At 37.3% G+C, this 22,461-nt stretch overlaps 1 protein-coding gene across 15 annotated transcripts in view; it reads right to left on the minus strand.

Annotated features, from left to right (window-relative positions):
• The window catches only part of ryr3 (ryanodine receptor 3), a 539,734-nt gene that overhangs the window by 12,082 nt on the left and 505,191 nt on the right, over positions 1 to 22,461 (minus strand). For all 15 annotated transcript variants that reach the window (XM_039741277.1, XM_039741278.1, XM_039741276.1 and 12 more), the window contains 6 exons: positions 21,866 to 22,069; positions 18,899 to 19,029; positions 12,698 to 12,740; positions 8,075 to 8,202; positions 7,139 to 7,199; positions 4,304 to 4,450 (listed from right to left, as the gene is read on the minus strand). In XM_039741277.1, the coding sequence (XP_039597211.1) occupies positions 4,304 to 4,450; positions 7,139 to 7,199; positions 8,075 to 8,202; positions 12,698 to 12,740; positions 18,899 to 19,029; positions 21,866 to 22,069 (714 nt within the window). The remainder of the gene's footprint in view (positions 1 to 4,303; positions 4,451 to 7,138; positions 7,200 to 8,074; positions 8,203 to 12,697; positions 12,741 to 18,898; positions 19,030 to 21,865; positions 22,070 to 22,461) is intronic.

Below are 22,461 nucleotides of genomic sequence, written 5' to 3' on the forward strand. Positions count from 1 at the left end.
TTGTAGCAATACTCCCAATTGGACAAAGCCAGCACCACAATCAGGATAATGTTCTTTGACTTTTCCAGTGATTTAAACACCATTCTGCCTCATCGACTAGGAAGAAGCTCAAGGATATCAATCATAACACCCCCATAATCTCCTGGATCATGGACTACCTGACCAACAGATAGCAGTTTGTGAGGCTGAGGGACTGTGTGTCAGAAATGGGGGTGTGTAATACTGGAGCACCTCAGAGAACTATCCTGTCTCCTTCTTGTACACCCTCTACACAATAGATTTCCAGCACAATACCAACGCATGAAATCTACAGAAACTTTCAGATGACTCTTCCATCATATGCTGCATCAATAATGGAGACGAGTCAGAGTACAAGAAGGTTGTAGAGGACTTCATTATGTGGTGCAGGAGGAGCCACCTGCAACTCAACATCAGCAAGACAAAAAAGCTGGTAGTGGACTTCTGGCATGCTAAGGAGCCTCTGATACCCATCAGCATCCAGTTAGAGGACACAGAAGTGATGCAGAGCTACAAGTACCTGGGGGTTCATATAAACAACAAACTGGACTGGTCTGACAACATAGTGGCGCAGGACAAGAAGGGCCAGAGCAGTCTGCACTTCTTAAGGAGACTCAGGTCTTTTGATGTGTGCAGCAAGCTACTGGAAATGTTCTACCAGTCTACAGTACCCAATGTGTTATTTCTACATTGTGGTTTCCTGGGAACAAACATTAAGTCCAAAAGAAGCTGTTGTGGGAAACAGGATGGTGGGAAAATTGGACAACGTCATGAAAAATCCCCTCCATACCCTCCAGGAGGCTCTCTCTTGGGGCACTTTTAGCCACTGACTCATTCCAACACGGTGTGCTAAGAATCACCTCTTGGGGTCTTTTCTGCCCACTGCTATCAGACAATTCTGTGGTTCCTTCCTACTCTTTAAGTGAATTTTAAAATATAATATACATTTATTTATTTATCGATTGATCAATCGATTGATTGGCTGTACTATTTGTCTTGTTAGTCTGTATCTTTGTTTATTATGTTTCTGCTGCTGTATGCATCTGAAGTATCCCTTGGCATTAATAACGTTTATCTAAACTAATCTAATACTCTGAGCCAGAGTAACGGACTTTGTGCAGATGACCTTTCAGAAAATTCCAGATTTTATGGTATAAATTATGCAAAAGCACCAGCTGGTTTGTTGCATTCAGTTCTCTAATGTTGTTTTATAACAAGTTTCTGGTTCTATTTGTGCTTTGTAGATCTTAAGACATTGGGTATCTAAATCCAGGCGTACTGTATGTCTGTCACACTTTCTTAAAGGTCTTTTATGAGTTAACTTGCCTTAAATGTAACAACATTAAGAATATATATTTATATAGCATCTTCCAATACAAAGTATAATTGAAGTTGCTTTACAATGGCAGTATGTGAAAACAAAGAAAAACAAGAATCAAATAAACTAATCATACCGAGGTTTAGCTGTTCATTGGGGAGAGGTAAAAAAAAAAAACTCCAGTGCACAAAAACCTCTGGAATTCCATGACCAAAAGCCCACCCAGTAAATATGAAATGTTTGGAGAAATTAACAAGTTTCAAAGAAATTAGTCAGGACACTGTATCTGTAAAGTCTCCAGTGTTCAGTACAATAGCTCTGTCAGCCTTCTGGCCTCTTGGCTTTATTAAATACAGAAACATACAACAGAGACGAGAGTGACATGACTGGTGTGCAAGCTGGAATAACATTACACATGTGATGCCTGGACTCTTTTCACATGGTGGGTGACAACAAAAGAAGTAGAAAAGTAAAGACCTCACTAATGCAAGTTAAAGCCTACACGCTCAAAATGTCCTTGACAGACGCAAGCTTCCCAGTAGCATTCCCAGGGGAGGACTAGAGTGGACAGTAACATGGTATGTGGCATAAGCTGTCAGCACTTCAACTGCACAAAGATTGGAGCTTTAGGGAAATAAACATATGTTCATGTAAAAAGAAAAATTACAAACGTCTCTGAGACATTCTTCTCTATTACCTTTTCAAGTCCTCCTTAGCTATAATTGGCTTTTTCTTTTGAATAGAGCAAATGTCTGATTTTGCTTAATTACATAACCTCAAATATTCCACCTTTAATTAAAATCACATTTAACTAAATCAACTGCATTAATTAATTGACTGTACTTTGTTTTCATTTTTTGATTTATGTAATTTCATTCGCTTCCATGATTTAAAAAACAATGTCTTTTTAGTTTTTATTTATGCATATTTTCTGCTACTTTTAATTAAATAATAAACTAAACCATTTAATTAATTTAAATCTGTTTGCATTTTCTATTAAATTTAATTTCTTTTATCAATTATATTTAAGTAAAAGCTTGATATACAATTTATTTTTGAAACACATTACTTGACAAGTTTTCTGTTTGTTTCAATTTTCATTTTAATGTATGTTTTTGGATAAAAAAATGTGAATGTCTATGCAGTAAAAGAAACTGGAGTTTAATCTGAACAGGGCATAAAAAAGACCCTTCATTTTTCCATCTATCCATCTATCTCAATGTAGAGTCAGATAAAACATAGCAGAGAGTGGAAGGAGTGAGCAAACTATTACTCTCATTCATACAGGAACAGTTTAGAGACAATCCATGACACATTACTTAGGATCAAGAAGAGGGGAATGCATAATCCCTCCATTCAGACATCGACTTGGCTAGGATTTGAACCTAGGTCCACTTTAAGGTGACACAATAAACAAACAAAAACACTGCAACACTATACAGCCCTGAACTGGTATTGTTGGTAAAACGTTTGGTCACCCACATACCAACTGGATGCATCCAAGACACAAGAGTGTGAACAGTGGAGCTTCTCAGTGCCAGCTTTTCTATGGAAAAAGTCACTAGACTTCAGAGTGCACTCTGTACTCTGTACAGTCAGTACTTTGGGAAATGTCATGAGATTAGACATACTACAAAAGGATATTAGAAAAAACAGAGAAAAGCAAAATGTGAAGGAAAACCAAAAGTCAAATGTAGGCTAAAAGGCCAAAAACACTACAAAATGCAAAAATAATCCAAAAATACAGAAGAACCTCATTAGTAGCAGTGAAGTTTAATCAATATTCAATGCATCTCTGTGATCAGTGTATTTTGTGAGCTTTGGTTATGAAAGAGTATTCTTTCATATGCAGTATATATTTTATTTCTGCTTATTACAATTATTATGACACTGAGTGCCTTACGGTCAAATTACCAAATAAACAAGGTACGGTGCAGCACTTATTGCCGTGAACACAAGTTCCCCTGTGAATAACAATGTTTTTGTTGGTTTCAATTGTACAATTTAATGTACAGCGAATGGAATGTGAAACTGACAAGTGCTTAATCTGCCGGCATTCAATGGACGTCCCAGCCTGCATAGGTTTTTGCACATGCGAGACAGACCTTCGAAGTTTAAAGACGGCACTCTAGCCAGGTGTCTGTGGGCTGATGGATGGACAGATTGACCTGGACTGGCAAGTGGGAAGCATTAGTTTTGATTTTGGTTTAATGATCGTTAAGTTTGGTTTATATCATTTATTTAGTTTTGAAAAATGTGTTTCAGCTTAAGCACCACAGTACTGCATTTGGTTGACTTTGAGGGTTGCATTGTGACAGTGAGGGGGCGATCAAAGCCACTATATAAACTCTGTAATAGCATTAATTCGAGATCAATCAAAGGAAGAGCACTTCGTAATAGCAGAGCCTTATTAATTGGAATGTGGGCTGATGTGAGCCATGTATATTTTTTCCTTTTAATGAAGGACTGATATTTTGCTTCAGTGTTTATGGTTAGCCAGTTACAGCTCTTACACGGAGGAAAGTGGTTTTTTTTTTCGAGAGTGACACAGTGGTGGTTACTTTGGTTTTGGTCTGGCTTTGTGTTACTCACTTATGTTTTCATAGGACTTGAACTTTTTGAATACATAATTTTTTTACTGTAAATTTGAATCACTTTACAAATTGTCCTTGTATGCTGAACTTGTTGTTGAATAAAATCAACATTATATACAGTATTTTAATATTCGCTGTCACCACTGTTTGATTCAGTAAATTTTAAGGCTACACTAGTGTAGGCAAGATGATATTTTAAATTTACAGAAAACACTGGGCTTGGAACACTATGCATATATACTATGTTTGTGAAGAAATACCTTTGACTTGAAAAATACTGAACTTACAGTGTTGTGCATATAACTGAAGGACAATGCATGAGATGAGAATATTCCTGGATATTATTCCATGCTCCCTACCTGAAAACCCTTACCTGTTTTCCATTGTGAGTTACAGATGACAGGATGGTTCTCAATGTCTTAAAGCCCATGGCAATATCAAGCAAGTGAGCGGCAAAGAAGAAGTTGTTGTAGTGGCCCAAAATAGACATGGTGGTGTACCAGGCCAGGTAAAGGAAGGACTGTGAAGAAACAGAAAAAACAATAAGGCATTGTTTAGCAAAAACAACAAGAAACAAATGCCCTTTCGATCTTGCTTTGTTACCTATATACCTCCTGGGAGGTAAAAAGACTCTTTGAAATGAACTGCATTGTTGGCATTTAGTGGTGCCACCTTACTGAGTCTGACAGTGGCAATAGGAAAGTCCACAGTACGCAGATAATGATCTCTGAATTCTTCAAGCCTGGCAAATACCATCTACTGGCAGGATTGAAGTAAGCCTTCTAGTTCTTGAAATGGCATCATTAAACGTTGTATTTTATTGTTATTCATTTGTGCATATTGTTTTTGTTCTGTTAGGTTTTCCAACTATCCATTTACTTTCTAACTCTCTTCTTGAAATCAGGGTCAGAGAAACCCAGAACCTAACCTGTCAGTTTTGGAACATTATACTGGTCCATTACATTCTGAGAAAATTAAAAATTAACCTCTTACCAAGCCAAGGAGAAACATTATTCAGAGTGAAAAGGGTTAAGAAAAGATGATGCCTACATTAAAGTCTAACAGCAATTATGATGTGCAAGTTGTCAACTGAAGACTTGAGCAAAGGTGATGCCATCAGTGAATTTATGAGTCATGGTGGCATCACAAATTTAATCCACAGATTTGAAGAGTGGCACTGCACTGGATAAAACTGATGAAAGAAAGGAAACTATTACTGACAAAGTACCAGAGAACATATACCATAAATAAAACACCTATGGCAGAAATTTCACTTCTTATTACACTCCACTACTCTATTCAGGCAAAGCAACCCCAACTCAAGGACGAACCATTTTTTCCACTTGCCTGAAGCAACTGCTTCTCCTTACTGCCTGTGTGTAAAAGGTTTTATAAATGAAAATCTCCCCACTAGCCATTTGTTACATTAGATAATACTTACTACATTCTAGGTTGTAGCAGGAGGATCAATCATAACGTTGACATGCTGAGTGCTGTGAGTGCCATAGCGGGTAAGCCTATATTGTTCTCTTTTGTGCTATGGTGCCCACAGTGTGACCTTCTCTATCTTTTTTATAAATACTGTAGGGAAAAGTCAAGCGAAATGACACCTTTTATTGCTTAACTAAAAAGATTACAATATGCAAGCTTCCGAGGCAACTCAGGCCCCTTATTCAGGGAAGATACTGTGAAATCTTTATTTATTAAGAAAGTCTGTTAGAGAATCTTCATTCCTTTTGCTCCAGAAGTAAACTTTCTCCTGCTCATGTAGCCTAAACATACACTAGGGAGCATTCATGAACTACACAAAAAATAAGTATTGTAGTTCATTCTGTTCAATGCCCTACTTGTAATGTGTTCATCATTATGACAGATAAGCACATATCTGTTCCAAGCAAGATATAATACTGCCATACCTAGAGAAACAGGTTTAGCGGACTCAGTCTGTAAGATAGGAATGAAAGGGATAATATAACAAATATAGATAGCTAGACAGAGAAATTTGAAAGGCACTATAAGACAGACAGATGTTTGCATAGGCTAATAGGCAGTTTAAGCATGCATAGTGTAGTGCTCTGCTGTTAGTCTAGTTGAATGAAGGATGGCTTCTGCAGATCTGTAAACTGTTTGGGTACCCATCATGCACTTTGGTACCTTCAGATCTGTACGTGATATCCAAATGTGAAGCAGTAGTGAACAATATAATCTATCAGTCTTCTCTGGTAAAGACATTTGCTCTGTCAATGTGCATGATGTTAGTGATCGACCATATCGAGTCTTGTTGGTTACATTTTTTCTTCTCTCTTTAAGGCTTTGTACCCATTCTTAAACTTTTCATGCTGTTTTCACTTCATCACTAAGCCAACATAATTTTAGTGAATTTTAGCAGGTTTCACTGTCTGCCCAAAGAAATCTCACTATGGCTTGTTGTTTAACAATGGTGCAATCCCTTGGCGGACCATCCATGCTCTTTGATCTTGGCTTCAGCTAGACTAATGGCAGGGTGCTGCACTGTGTGTGTAACCCATAAGCCATCATGACGTGCTGTACTGTGTCAGGTTCTATCTGTTGTGGCTACCGTGTAATTTTCAAATTTCCTTTAACCTTTGTGATCTACCCTTATACTTCACATTTTTACAGTGTGTATCATCTAACACATTACTTTAAACCTTTGAAACAGCAAAAAAAAAAAAAAAAACTGCACCTAAAAATAATTTATTTAGAAGAAAAGTAATTGAAAAAAGGACTGTATGAAAGATGGTTGTGGAAAGAGAGTCAAGTAGCCATATTTACTATAAGTTTGAAGTTGTTCATTCACAAAAGAAAATGTCACCGTCTTTCCAGACTAATCATGTTCATTTATTTGTCAAGTGCAAAACTTTTAGAAATTTAGAAAAAGCAAATCACTGTGATGGCCATTTTCTCAGACAATAAATGGCATCACATTGTTGGATTTCCTGTTTGGCAAGTTATTTTGAATCACAGAAATACCAAATATCTATAAAATGATTGTGACTACTCTCTGGGTCATCTGGACATTTTAATGATTTAGACAGTGTGCACCCACTGTCTAAAACCTCAAAAATGTTAAGCCCTTTCCACCTGCACTGGCTACCTTTTATACATCGAAGAAAGATTGAAAACATCGAGGAGGTGTTGAATAACACACTTTCTTTGTTTCGAGATGTTTTTAAATAAGATGACTTACGTTGTCAGTAAAGACGACTCCCAGTTTCCATATGTGGTATTTCATGTCAATAGAGCTCAACCTACAGAAACAAAAGAGGGAGGTCACAGATTAATCATGAAGGCTGCATTATATTAGAACATAGAAACAAAAAAGTATGAAAATAATATGTCTTGTTTATGAAATTGTAGATGATGTTTTTATTTATGAAGAGAACAGTGTCTGCTGCAATCACTGTGGGAATAATGGGAATTGAGTGTGAATGCAAGGAGAACAGGCTGATAGTAGTACCATTAAGACTTTTTAGTCCTAACTATCCCGGAGGGAAATATGTTTGTTGCAGCAAAGTACAAGATGTAGGACATTGCTACACAAATATAAGAAAATAAGCCAGGAAATAACATGACAACTACTGCTAGTGTCAGTACACACACTCATAAGCTTAATACATGTACAGTACACATCAACGCACTGGAATGTGGCCTGTGAGACAAACCGCGTTGTATAAATGCTAAAAAGCTTTCTTGTCTCATGTCACATAATGAAGAAATGGGAAACAATTTATATCTCTAGAAGATGGCAACCAATAGAACCTCATCTATGATAATTTCTTTGTGAACACTTGACAAAATAAATCTGAATTGAAACAAGCACGTGAGAAGTTAAAACTACATAGCAGTCATTTCTTTTGTAACATTTTTGACACCGCTAAAAGAATGCACTCACCACTAAGCAAGTATTTTGCAGAACTGGGTATTTTTTGTCTTTGGCACCATACTTTATTATTTCTACACATTTTAATGTTAAGTTGGTATACAACACTTGGGTTGTCATGCAGTAAGAGCTAGTTGAAGCAACACTTCCGCAGTGGTGTGTAGGATCAGCCATTCTGTCCATGCTCTCTTTGATTAGGTTATCCGAGATATTCTTTCTGTCCTTCCCTACCAAGTAGCTTACCATGACACCAGTGTGGCTTCTTTGGGGGCAGTCTCTTCTGTTGGGTTGAAGTCCAGAGCACTTTTGTCCAAACCCAAGAGTTCAGCAATTCTCTCAGCTCCATAGAGATCCCCATATTTGTTAATGACCTATAAACAATATAACGTTTGTCTTGTTTATACAATGCTTTAAATACTTTTTACATTATTATCCAATGTGCAGTGTCCTGACCATTCAGTTTTTCTCATATACAGTACATAAGAATGGACTGTAGACCTTACACAGTTTTGTAAATACAATGCAATAGCAGTTACACATAACTGCACATATCTATTTACATGAGTGGTAACAGAGAAATACACTTTTATTAGAATGGAAATCATCCAAAAGGAATATCCATCATCAAATTGTAAGTGGAGTCATGTGACTAGAGCGCCAGAGTTAAAACACCAGGTGAAGGGTTCTTAAACTTTTTAATCTGAAGGCCTAAATTAGAAAATTGGTACCAAGGTGGGACCAAAGAAAAGGATTTTTACCATAATGGCAGTGAAAAAAGAGACACATAATAAAAGTCATATAATCAAAAAAGTAAAAGATTTTTTTTTTCATTCGAGCATATATCTCACAAGAATATTACTGATAGAGTAACAAGTTAGACACAAACACAGAGAAAATCCATCACAGTGTGAATACATATACATACAGTACAGCAAATTTAGGATTGCCATTCCAACTAACTTGCATTTCTTTGAATGTAGGAAGAAACTGGAGCACCTGAAGGAAACCCATGCAGAGATATAAAGAACATGCAAACTCCACAAAGAGAGAACCTAAAACAATTATACTTCAAAGCAAGAATAGATTCATCAAGTATATCGTTGTCATTGGAAATCCTTTTTGAAAGATTGGGAAAGCTGAAAGAAAGAAATTCTTGGGGTATAGCAGGAAAATAAGATGATTTTTGAAAGGACAGAATGAAAGGTCATTTCAACTTATCCTTAAACTTAGTCATTTGACTCATGAGACCAGTTGAGGAATGGAGTAGTTCAAAAATTAAATAATTGATGCAGCCTATTAACTATGTCTGAAATAACTTTTTTAACACTGTTGGATATCATGTAAGCCATAACAGCAAACATGCAACGAACCACACAAGAATTAGTCATTGTCACTTTGTCACTGTAGCTGTATTTAGCATACAACACTGCCATGGCATATTCTAACCCTGTACGTGTCTTTGCTGTCAGTCTTCACAGACTGATTGTTTAACAGAATTTGAGATTTGAGGTGTGGAATGCTTGTTAAATCATCATCAGAATTATCAGAAACTTAAGCACTCTGTGAAGTGTCGATCGTACTGTTTAATATATTGCTGCAATTAAAAAATATGCTAAATGGAGGGCAGCATATCACAGAATTAACACTTGAGTCAGCTCAATTGACTTTGCTACATAATCATATGGCAACCCATCACAGACAAGTCTGCGACCCAATGGAGTCGCAACTCACAGTGTAAGAAACACCATTCTGGAGGTCCAGGGTTTATATACTGCAACACAGTAATGAACTTGTAAACAATTGGTAGTACAAGGCTAAATCAAAAATTAAAGGCAATTTAAAAATCATGTGGTAACTGCAGCAGATAGAAGCTGACACAATACAACATGCTTGTGATGGCTTATGAGAAGTTCGACCATACACAGGCTGCACTCTGCTGTTAGTCCTGTTGAAGCTAAGGTCAAATAAACATGGATGGGACTGCACCCTTGTTGAATAAAGCACAGTAGTGAGATTTCTTTAGGAGGAGGGATTGAAACCTGTCGCAATCCACCAAAGGATATTGGCTCAGTACAGAAGTGAAAACAGCACGACTCCACAAAAAGCTTATGAATGGGAAGAAAGATTTGAAATGGGAACAAGTGTAACCAACAAAGCTCAATCTGAGCTTGATCAAGTCCAATTCAACATGGTAAATGCCTTCACCAGAGAACACCGACAGATTGTGCTGCTACATGTTTATATAGTAGCCATAGATTTGCAAATGTCATATTGTGTGATGACTTGGGGTACCATAAAGTTTGCACAAGATGGGTACCCAAAGAGCTTAGTGATCTGCATAAGCCAACATCCTTTTAGTAAATTTTAGCAGGTTGCACTCCCTCTGCCCAAAGAAATCTCAAAGAAATCCCAAAGAAATCAGTGTTGTTCATCCAGATTCAACCAGATCGAGCTTTTTTGGATATACTTGTTCTTCCTGCTTTAAATCTTTCTACCCATTCATAAACTTTTTGCTAAGTTGTGTTGTTTTTACTTCCATACTTAGCCAATATCCTTCGGTGAATCTCAGCACAAAGAAATCTCACTACAGCACGTTTTTCGACAATGGCGCAATCCCGCAGTGGAGCATCCATGTTTATTTGACCTCAGCTTGATCTAGACTAACAACAGAGTGCTGTGTGTGTTCGAGCTAACCATAAGCCGTCACGAATACCCTGTACAGGGTACCCTGTGTCAGCTTCAATCCGTTGTGCTTCCTGTGTAATTTTCAAATTGCTTTTAATTTTTGATTTACACTTGTACTAGTAGCAGTGGAAGTACCTGTAGTATTGTCAAATGTGTGAGAACAGGCCATTCGGCCCAGTATAGCTTGTGTTCTGGATTAAACATGAGAGGATCAGCAAATTAACAAATATATGTGGCACTATGGGAGAATTTTCTTCAAAAAAAGAAAATGAAAATTATAAAATACAAATACAATCTCTCTTTTTAAATTTCATTTTCAAAGTCTGCGCACAAGAATCTTTCAAAAACTAAAATTAAAATGAAATAACTCCATTTGCAATTTCATTTTCAAAGTTTATGCTTAGGAATGCTGCAAAAATTAAAAATAAAGCGAAACAACCACCATTTGCCATTTCATTTTCAGCCTGAACAGCAATGAACCTGCAAAAATGAAAAGTAAAATGCATTTTCGTTTTCAAGTTCTCAATGTGCAGATAGCGCAGGTCTAGTGTGGCAAAAAGCAAGCAGTCCTTTTAAGGATAGTAAGCCACTCAAAAAACCATGTAAAGAGCAGCGAATCTAACAATTGCAGTGCCTGGCACCAACTCTACAATATAATGTTACCAAATACAAAAAGTCCTCTTTCCAATTCAGTGTAAATAAATGTAAATTATGATGTAGTAAAGGCAAATTTTATCATGTTGAATATTGCAATTAAGTAGTACATTATTTCAGAACTACAATTATGTGAGGTCTTTGGATTTTGAGAGAAGGTGTTGCTGTGAAGGTCAAAATCAGGTGAATTAAACACAGTCGAAGTGAAAAGTATTCTATCAATCAAAGTGGCTCTACAGGTATGAAGGACAAAGAATTGAAGGAAATTGAAGTGCAAAGCCCTGTCCATTGACCCATGTAATTTGCATGTTGAGATGTAATGAAAATGCAAAGTGGAAATATGCTATACTTTTCATTTTTGCAGCTTCATTGCTGTTCTGGCTGAAAATGAAATGGCAAATGGGGTTATTTCCTTTAATTTTTGCATCATTTTTGCACTTAGACTTTGAAAATGAAATTTCAAATGGGGTTATTTCATCCAGCCATTATCCAACCTGCTATATCCTAACTGCAGGGTCAAGGGGTTCTGCTGGAGCAAATCCCAGCCAGCACAGGACGCAAGGCAGGAAACAAACCCCAGGCAGGGTGTCAGCCCACTGCAGGACACCCCCACACACACTAGGGACAATTTAGGATCGCTAATGCACCTAACCTGCATGTCTTTGGACTGTGGGAGGAAATCCACACAGACACGGGGAGAACATGCAAACTCCACACAGGGAGGACCCGGGAAGAGAACCCAGGTCTCCTAACTGTGAGGCAGCAGCGCTACCCACTGCGCCACCGTGCCACCTGGGTTATTTCATTTTCATTTTAATTTCTGCAGCATTCTTGCACAAATACTTTGAAAATGAAATCAAAAATGAGACATTGCATTTTATTTTATAATTTTAATTTTCAATTTCTTTTTTGCAGAAAATACCTACCATAGTGGCACACACCAGACCCCAAAAGGCAGAATATATGCTCTGGGAACAACAGCCCACTCAGGGCATTAAATAATATCAGCAAAGTTGGATGTACAGCTGTGAAAATCATAAGAAGTCTACATCTAATCTTCAATAAGAGTTAAAACAGTTTGTCTGGTACACAAGTACAGACTGATCCTGCAAATGGATGCAAGTAGAAACTCTTCAGAACTCTAAAAAAGAAAATCATACAATATTGCACTGCTTTTCTCTTTAATATGTTTGGTCTTTTGTAATTACATTTAGTTTTCAGCCCATGTTAAGCAAAGCACTTAACTATATAACACACATACAATAATACTTTATTGCACACTTATCAATCAGTATTTGTCTAAGCCTAGGCTCTGCATGGAAGTGAAGGTAAGCAGAAGCTGCATGCAGATCAAAATGAAAGTTATGCATATGGATAAATTCAATATGTAACAAAGCGTTAGTGCAATGAAATGTTACCCAAGACACCATACAGGAACCTCTAATTATGTTGCCTACAAATTAAATGCCTAGAAAAAAGTTTTTTTTTTAAGTTTATTTAACTAAAATACAAAAGAAAAGCCCTTACCTTACGTTTCACAAACTTGTCCCAGTAGTTGTTAGGGAAAGATCTGTATTAAAGAAAAAAACAAGCCATTAAATTAGATACCGGTAACAAAGAATGAAAACACAGAAAACCTGAGATTCATTCGATCAGCTAGGTAGTTGTTGAAAAGCTATACAGTGAAATGTGAAGCCGCATACTATGCTATTGGCCATCATGTGCCACTAGATCAACTTGTACACACTGTGATACACAATTGATCACCATCTGAAATACTGTAGGAGTTACTTCATCTCAAAATTTAACCAAAATATGATTTCTCAGTTGAGCGCTCATGTAAACACTTGTTTGGGTTTGGCAGAAGACTATGAAAGGGCTTATAAAGTCTCACAATATAGCATAACTTCACATTTACCAAATTGTTTGAGTGGTCAAGCAGATATGTTTTGTGGATAGTGGGGAATGGGAAAGACACGTTGCAACATTAAATTAAGATGATCACACAGTCAGGCTTTAGTAGTCATTTTGACGTCTAAGTTGTTGAATGTATGACAAAATAAACACTCCAAAAACACCTGAAAACTTTAGGAACTGAGCAGTCAGAAGTAATATAGGTTAGGTGGTGGATAAATTAGTCCACCTTCAAAATAACAATCAACATACCCCTAATCACTAAATATCTCTATTTGACTGACAGTGGATAAGAGCATAAATGTATCATATTGTAGAATAGCATCTAGTCCATTTTGATTGACACTGTAGCCATTCTCAAACCTAAACTAAATTAAATTAGTGTGAATATGGGTAGATGGATGGATTACAGTATATAGTGGTCATACTGAGAAAGAAATGTGACTTACCTGCCTGCCCTTTTTACTTTATTTTTTGATACAAACGGTTTTTGTGACAATATAAACCACAAAGTGGGACAAGTCTGTTATTTTTCAAGGATGAGAATATTTGTTTATGGAAAGAAAAACATTCAATGGTTCTGGCTAGCGATCTATACAGTAATTTGGAATACACTGCTCTTTAGTTGCAAAGCTATAGTGGTGCTGATGAAGGGTAGTAAAAATTACACAGCTGTCCCCAAGTCTCAACTAGTACACTGTTCTAACCTCATTTATCAATACAACAAGAATGACATTTTTATTCATAAGAAGAAGATGAAAAAGGTAAGCAATTTAATAACAAAAATAATACATTTTATTTATTTGTAGGTGCCTTTCTAAACACTCAAGGACACTGAACAATAGACAAAACACAGATTATAAAGAAAAGTTAAATCAGACAGAGCAATTATAATCAGAGAGAAAAAGCAGTCTTAAACAAATGAGTTTTAAGTTTAGATTTGAAAAGTGAAAATGATTCAATATTTCTAAGCTCAGATGGTAGTGAGTTCCAAAGCTGGGGAGCAGAGCAACTGAATGCTCTGCTCCCCATAGAGGTAAGACGGATGAAGGGGACAGTCAAGTGGATGGAGGAAGAGGATCTAAGGGTACGGGAGGGAATGGCAACATGGAGGAGGTCAGACAGATATGGAGGGGTGAGGTTGTGGAGAGCCTTAAAAGTTAGTAGGAGAATTTTGAAGTTAATTCGGAACTGAACTGGAAGCCAATGAAGCTGCTGCAAAACGGGAGTGATATGGTGAATAGAGGGGGTTCTAGTAATGATGCGGGCAGCTGAATTCTGGACCAGTTGGAGCTTAAAGAGATTTGTGAGAAAGACCAAAGAAAAAGGAATTGCAATGATCCAGACGAGAAGTGACAAGGCTATGAATGAGGATAGCAGTGGTGTGGGGAGTGAGGGAGGGGCGAATATGATTAATGTTACGCAAGTGGAAATATGCAGACGGGGAGATGTTATTGACGTGGGACTGAAAGGATAAAGTACTGTCAAGGATGACACCCAGACTCTTAACCTGTGGGGAAGGGGAGACAGAGAAATTATTAATAACAAATGAAAAATGATCAGTTTTGGATAATGTTGATTTTGTACCAATGAGGCGAACCTCAGTTTTGTCACTATTTAATTTAAGAAAAATTGGAAAAAACCAGGATTTGATTTCTGCTATGCAATCAGTAAGTGAGGAGGGTGGAAAGGAAACAGTAAGTTTGCTAGTGAGGTAGAGCTGGGTGTCATCAGCATAACAGTGGAAGCTAATGTTATATTTACGAAAAATATTGCCAAGGGTAAGGAGGCTGTCTCTCCTGTCTCTCCCTCTCCACTTGTCTGTCCACTTAATTCTAGCAGAATTTCCAAGCAATCCTGGTAGTAATGACCAGGGCCCTCATTTATAAAACTAGCATATGCAGAGAAACAGGCATGAAATGTGTGTATGCAACTTTCTGTACAAACACCATGGTTTATAAAAGCAAACCTGACAGAGAAACGTGTATATTTATGGCAACTCTAACCCATCCGTATTGAACAAACCAGAGAAACTGGGAAACAATAACACACTTGATTAAGCAGGGAAGTGCAGTCAAACCAGCTAAATGACAACTTGCATGTATAATAATTCAAGTCACTAACCCATTATTAGAATGCACGTTGATGTGACAAACAGATTACACCTCAAAAATGATGAAAGTGATGTATAGAGACTATTTTAGTTTCCTTTATAGAGGGCCAATGAAGCTTATTTGCGTTGTAGAACCTTTTTTGGTTTTTGGTCAGTTTATATCAGTTACCTGTTGTCACTTCTCAGTGAACTGGCCAACAGGAATATCTCAGCTAAGATTCACTCTATCAGGACAGCTGAGCTGGAAGCCATTAACCCACCAGCGAGGCACTACATTCAGTTTTGCATGATGTAGGTGTACACAAATAAAACGTAACATGATTTTGACAACATAAAGAGTCAATTTTCAGTCGTGTCCAGTTCCCCTAATTTAACTGGAGCACTTTACTGCACACAAATTGCAATAACTGCTTTTGTTAACCATAAGCAGTAACATTCCATTAATGCACAAGTTATCTATGATGCCAAGATGAGACTGACAAGCGTCACAGCTCAGTGGCTTGGGTCAACCCGTGTTTCATTTATTTTGAGCTAAAGTAGCTTTGACAGATATGATTGTGCTGTACACGATTAGGGAGCCCGGAATTCCCGGACATTTTTCATTCCCGCATTCCTGGGAAAACAGGAATGGACAAGCTCGCTTATATAGCATGTAAAAGTGTAAACATCGATCAAGAAATAACAGAGTTATAGTTGAAAACTGAAGACTTCATTGACGTCTGTCAGACAACAGCTGTGAACAGCAACTTGAAATTGCAATGCGTCCGTCTGTTGCATCCGCATTATCTGTGCCAAGAAACTTGCCATCACAGAATGATGACAAGAAACTGGATGCATTAGTAAATGAAATGGCGGTGTTTCAGAGCAACAGCAAGCGCGGTCTTTGTTTAGAACAAGTGTATCAGTATCTGATGACTGTGCCGCCTACTTCAGTGAAGGCACAGCATGCTTTCTCAGCGGCAGGCGTACTCTGCACGAAGTACGCTCTCGCCTGGACAACCGCACGCTGGACATGTTGTGCTTTCTACGCTCTTGTTACCGCAACTAATTAGATCAGGGGTGCCCACAGTTTTTCAGCTTGCAAGCTACTTTTAAAATGACCAGGTCAAAATGATCTACCTACTTTAAAAATGATTTGATATATATATATATATATATACTGAGTACACTTTATACATAAAACATATGTTGTTGTACCTTGCAGAACTGAATAACCTTTATGGCACAATAACAATTCAATACATTTATGGTCACTACAGTCAAGGAGCTTTTGAATTCAGCCGAGTGAAAAATGACGGCTGTCCGATTAACTGCGATTTTAGTTCCCTCTCCTTTCTCTTTCTCAGAACACTTTTTGGAAGGACGTCAGTTTCGTAGTTTTGATGAACAGCTCGAAAGAGCCTTTCCACATTTTCCTTCTTTGGAATAGCAATGATAGATTGACAGATCAGACAAACGCACTTTGATTGTGATATTGTGAGAAACAAATCCTCTTCCAATTCCACATCCAGCCCATACCCTCCCCAAACAATTTTTTTTAATCTCTTCTTTAGTTGATATAAATTGGAAGGCTAACTAGATCACAGCTGGAGTTTTGCAGTAGCTCGCATGTTTGATCGTGCTTGTGGGATGACCAGTGTGTTAGAAGAGAAGAGATCTCAGACTGGCCGCTCTGTATGTCAATCAAGTGGCAAATGACTAACATTAAAAAAATTTTTTTTTTGAATGCAGCGCGATCTACCTTCACTACCTTTGCGATCTACCGGTCAATCGTGATCGACGCATTGGGCACCCCTGAACTAGATACATGTACTGTACTTATATGACAGCATGAACTGTTTGTAGATAAGGTTAGTATTTTATTGGTGTCTACATATTGCAGTAGTATTATTCAAAATAAGTGTTGGTCGTTCTAAAACCGTTCACATGTGAGATGCCCGTACACTGTGTCATCCCCGGGAGCCCAGGATTCCCGGGAATGACATGCAGGATTCCCGAATTCCCAGGAATGGATAAACCCGTCCAGGAATGGATTCCCTAAACACGATGGTGGGTTTGTTAGTAAAGTAACTGGTTAAACCATCAGTATTTCATATGGCCTGTACTATATACAGTACATAGAAATATGTGCACGGCAGATTTTAATAATCTGATTTGTTTTGGTGTATACATTTCCCTGATTTTTTGGTGTACACGTACTTTCACTCTTGAATCTACACAAAGTTTTATAAATTAGTTCCCAAGACCCCAACCCAGTTCTGCAAATTATTCCAGCTTCGAAATCAACAATTTTGTAATGCTTGGACAATTATGGTACCCTTCAAATAATGTTGCATTTCTGTTTTCGTAGACTGCAATTTTTAATTTTACATTCTTTGATGAATTTACATTATGTCATTTTATTGCTTTTCTTTGCTTTGCTCACATTCATTAGCATTAAGTACGTTCATTTTTCCCTATTAATGAATGTTCTTTATATTATCTGCCACTTTCAATTTCTGCAACAACTTTTTAAAAATTATTTCTCCAGTATTTTCCTATATTTGAGGAAACCAAATTACCCCCTGGGGACAAATAAAATTCTATGTAACCTTATATGTTAATGTACTTTCTTTGTAAAAAAATGTGATGAACCTAAGAGGTTATCAGATTTTGCTCTGGGATTTGCAGCATTTTATAATTTTGTCTTCCATATTTGCTGTTCTCTCCATTATGACATTTGTAACATAAATATGTGATTAGTGAAATATCCACATTTATTTGCTGTGGTTGTGCGATTTCCATTTTCTTGAGTTAATTACAAAAATGATTGCAATATGCAAAAATGTGATTAATGTGTTCTACATGGTCTGGTTTGTTATGTGAAAGGCTTGCCTATTGTGTCATTTAATTTTACTTTTCTCATCAGGCAGACTTTGCACCATTCATGTTATTATAATTCCTTCCGATGATGTTTAAATAATGCCTTACTTGACTTTCATGTATTTTAATATTAGCACCAGTTATTTCAGATGACTCTGAACTTTATGTGGTACATACAGTGGTCAATGAACAAAATAAATTCATCTTAGACTTGGACTCTGGGAAGAAAAATGTAATGAACACATTTGACAAGTTTAATGTATCATGGTTGTCATGCTTAAACAGAAAATATTTAAATTATAGTTATAATTAAATTATAGTTTACAAGTGCCATTTTTAAATTGCCTTTTCCCTGTGTTATTTATAAACAAACATCCAAATGTTTCTTCTTTATTTTTTTCTTATTTTTAATTCTGTCCCTACAATATTTCCATTTCTGTCTGTGCAGGAAGTAAAATCTGATAAGGATTTGCCTCTTTGCTTTCCTTGCTTTTTGATTCAGCAAAATGTGATAAAGCAACAAACACATGTCAGAATACAGGTTCTCATGTATATACACTACAATACAATAAAATTTATTTTTGTATAGCCGAAAACCACACAAAAAGTGCTGCAATGGGCTTTAACAGGCCCTGCCTCTTGACAACACCCCAGCCTTGACTCTCTAGGAAGACATGGAAAAACTCCCAAAAAACCCTTGTAGGGAAAAATGGAAGAAACCTTGGGAAAGGCAGTTCAAAAAGAGACCCCTTTCCAGGTAGGTTGGGCGTGCATTGGGTGTCAAAAAGAAGGGGGTTAATACAATACAATGTACAGTATATGTCATTTAGATGACTCACGGAGTGTTAATCACCAGCCGGTCCCACTGTCCCTTGATGTCATCATCTGACGGTTGTTCAGTTATGTAGAGGCCATCAAACTCCAACTTTCTGGCAATTTCCTTTTCACGTTTGAACACAACCAGAGGCACCTATGGGATTAAGCAAGAGGCCATTTAACAATTCAGAAAGAACAATGCAAATGAGCTTGAGATGACCAGTTCATACTGGACTACATTGGAGGAGCAAACATATTGGTTTTCTAATAAAGACACTATTAAGGGATAGGTTTAATTTTCTGGCAAGTGTCACTGCTTACATTAACCTGATGGCTAAAACTATGCAAAATGATCACAAAATTCAGAAACATTTGGGTGTCTTCATCCTCCACCATAAAGTTTTTCAGGTGATTAGATTGATAAACATTAAAAGGGTACTGGGCCAGGGCGTAGCACTAGCCAGTCAGAATCCTGGTAAGCTTGTGCACTGCAGTTAACCCTTCAATCAGACAAAATAAATTTGAACTTTTATGGTACCCGACAGTGATGCTGCCACAAATGAAGGCAGACAGAGCAACTTTTGGCTTCTATTAATCAAGGCTTTATTTTAAAACACAATTTCTAATGTATACCACCTAAGATTTCAAATAACTCCTCTCACCACTACTACCATAACAGAGTTTGAGTTGTAACTCCAGATTTATTTTATACATCTCTTTTTATTATTATTATTAGTAATTAAAGAAAATCATAAAACAAGACGAGACTATTGCCAAGACATTTTTTTAAGTTCTGCCCTCCTCTCATCCATTTCAGGTTAATGACCCATGCCCACGATCCTTCCACTTCTCATTCATGTGAATGCTTTTGTCAGACAGTTCCTGTGCTCTCAGCTCTTATAAATTTTTATGTTTCCTCACTTTAAGTTCCCAATAAAAGAAGACTTATGTTCAAATCTTATTGAAGAATTTCATCCAGAAGGGTTATTAACAGAAGAAATGAGTACATGGGCAATCCTAGCACCGAGAAACAATGAAGTCAAACAAATTAACACGAAAATTGTCGATTGGATTCACAACAAATTGGTTAAATGCGTATCAATAGACTATGCTGAAACAGTTGGTGGTGATGTTGCAGAAGATGAAAACATCAACTTACAATATCCCGTAGAATGTCTACAACCGTTAACACTGTCCGCTCTTTCACCGGCCAAATTACTGTTGAAAGAAGGGTGTATTGTAATGTTATTATGTAATTTATGTCTGATTTTAAAATTGGTCGAGCAATTCTGACATGTTAAATTTTTACAGGCGACAAGATAGGTAATGTAGTACATCTTCCGCGGATAACATTAGATACCAAAGGAGATCTTGATATGCCATTCATATTAAAACGTTTACAGTTTCCCGTTAGAATCGCTTTTGCTATGACAATTAACTAATTAACATTAGAAAAAGTCGGTTTATTTATTAGAGAGAAAGAAACGATATTCACTCACGGGCAGTTATATGTTGCTTTGTCACTATATAAGTCCAAACACGGAATCAAAATTCAGTGCGATATTAATGAAAATTTAATTCCAAATATTGTTTTTACTGATGTTTTACAGTAAAAGTGTACTTTTAAAAAGTATTTTGCGTGTTAATTTCAAAGGCAAAGAGAATGAAAACATATAATGCAACAAATACCTCTAATGCAACATGAAACAATTTTTTTTCTATTTATTATGTTTTACTATTTTTTACTATGGTTAAGTATTCACTGTATTTAAAATAGTAAGTTATATTATGCATATGGAACAATTCCCATGAAAATAACAATCTTTTTAAATTGTACATTCGCTTCCCCATACATGAGCGGCACAGCTGCAAAGTGGCTAGCGGACATCGCCCGTTTGGGGGTTGGTGAGTGAAGTAAGCAGGGGGCAGAGCCCCCTAGTCTATACTAATAAAAGGCAAAGCCCTCACTGACTGACTGACTGACTGACTGACTGACTCACTCATCACTAATTCTCCAACTTCCCGTGTAGGTAGAAGGCTGAAATTTGGCAGACTTACTCCTTACAGCTTACTTACAGAAGTTAGGCAGGTTTCATTTCGAAATTCTACGCGTAATGGTCATAACTGGAATCTGCTTACATACATATATATGGCCATAGCCTGCAGCTCGGTCACCGTGTGGGGCGGAGTTGCGTCCCTCATCGTTACACCTCCTATGTAATTGAGTGCCTGCCCATATAAGGCCGTCCGTCAGCAGCAATCCAATGGACACGCTGCCGCTAAATATTCGCGGGTGAAGGACTGTGCTTATGCAAACGAGGATGAGATCGTCAGGGACAGACTGGTGTTTGGCACAAACTCAGCGAAAGTGCGAGAGAAAGTTTTAAGTGCCGGGTCTTAGCTAACATTAAATAAAGCCGTGGACATCGCAAGATCGCATAAATACCTGTTAAACATCTTAGATTCACAAGTGGTGGTGAACACTTCGATGAATGAAACCTGTTATCTTTACAACGGTTGACAAACACGGAATATAACTTGAACACAAGACATCCTCTAAATACGAACCTCATTGAAAGAAATAATGATAATCAAGTCGTTGATGCCAGCAACACTCAAAACAGTGACAAAACAATTACATTGACAATCATGTTACATTGTTTTTAAAATGTTTCCTTTTCTTTTTCATAACTTCTTTAACACACTACTTCTCCACTGCGAAGTGTGGGTATTTTACTAGTATTGTATAAATTTATATATCCATCCATCCATTATCCAACCCGCTATATCCTAACCACAGGGTCACGGGGTTCCGCTGGAGCCAATCCTAGCCAACACAGGGTGCAAGGCAGGAAACAAACCCCGGGCAGGGCGCCAGCCCACTGCAGTATATTTATATACAAATGTTATAATAGTACTTACTCAAGCTCTGTTTTAAATAGTGCAATTTTAAACTGAGCAGGTCCACAAAATGCTGAATGTCACCTTACCTTAAGGCAGTAGTACCCAATAACACACAAGAAGGAAATGATGGTGTGAATCACAGCCAGGAATCGGAGCGTAGGCGCCATGTAACCCGTACTCTCTTGCAAAACAAAGTAAACCATTCCTCCTTCATCCTCCTCCTCCTCGTCTCCATTCCATAGATCAGAGTCTTCATCCACTTCATCAAAGTCAAAGGGGTCCTCAGTGACCTAACAATACAAAATGTGTGGACTTTCAGTTTCCTTTTTTGCCCCTCATAGAAAGATGCTCTGAATTGTGTACACTTATGCACCACAAAACACTTTAAATATGCCCAGCTATTCTTTTCCTGCACTTCCAGTTTTCATGCTTATAATCCTTGTTTATCTTTTTATCAGACTGCATTACACATGTATATGCAGGTTTTCACTTGGATTCCCTTTGTGTCTCAAGACTTACCTAGTCTGTTGCCATCTAGTCTTTTTAGTTACAGTTTCCTATACCAGAAAATATTAGAAGTGTGGCACAGGATCCACTAGAACCCACACAATTCACTAGAACTCAAACACAAGCTTCTTGAGTCTGGGAAACTCCTGTTAGAAGTGGTATTCATGGAAGCCAT

Source organism: Polypterus senegalus, chromosome 18, assembly GCF_016835505.1.
Source record: "Polypterus senegalus isolate Bchr_013 chromosome 18, ASM1683550v1, whole genome shotgun sequence".
NCBI classification, from domain to species: Eukaryota; Metazoa; Chordata; class Cladistia; order Polypteriformes; family Polypteridae; genus Polypterus; species Polypterus senegalus.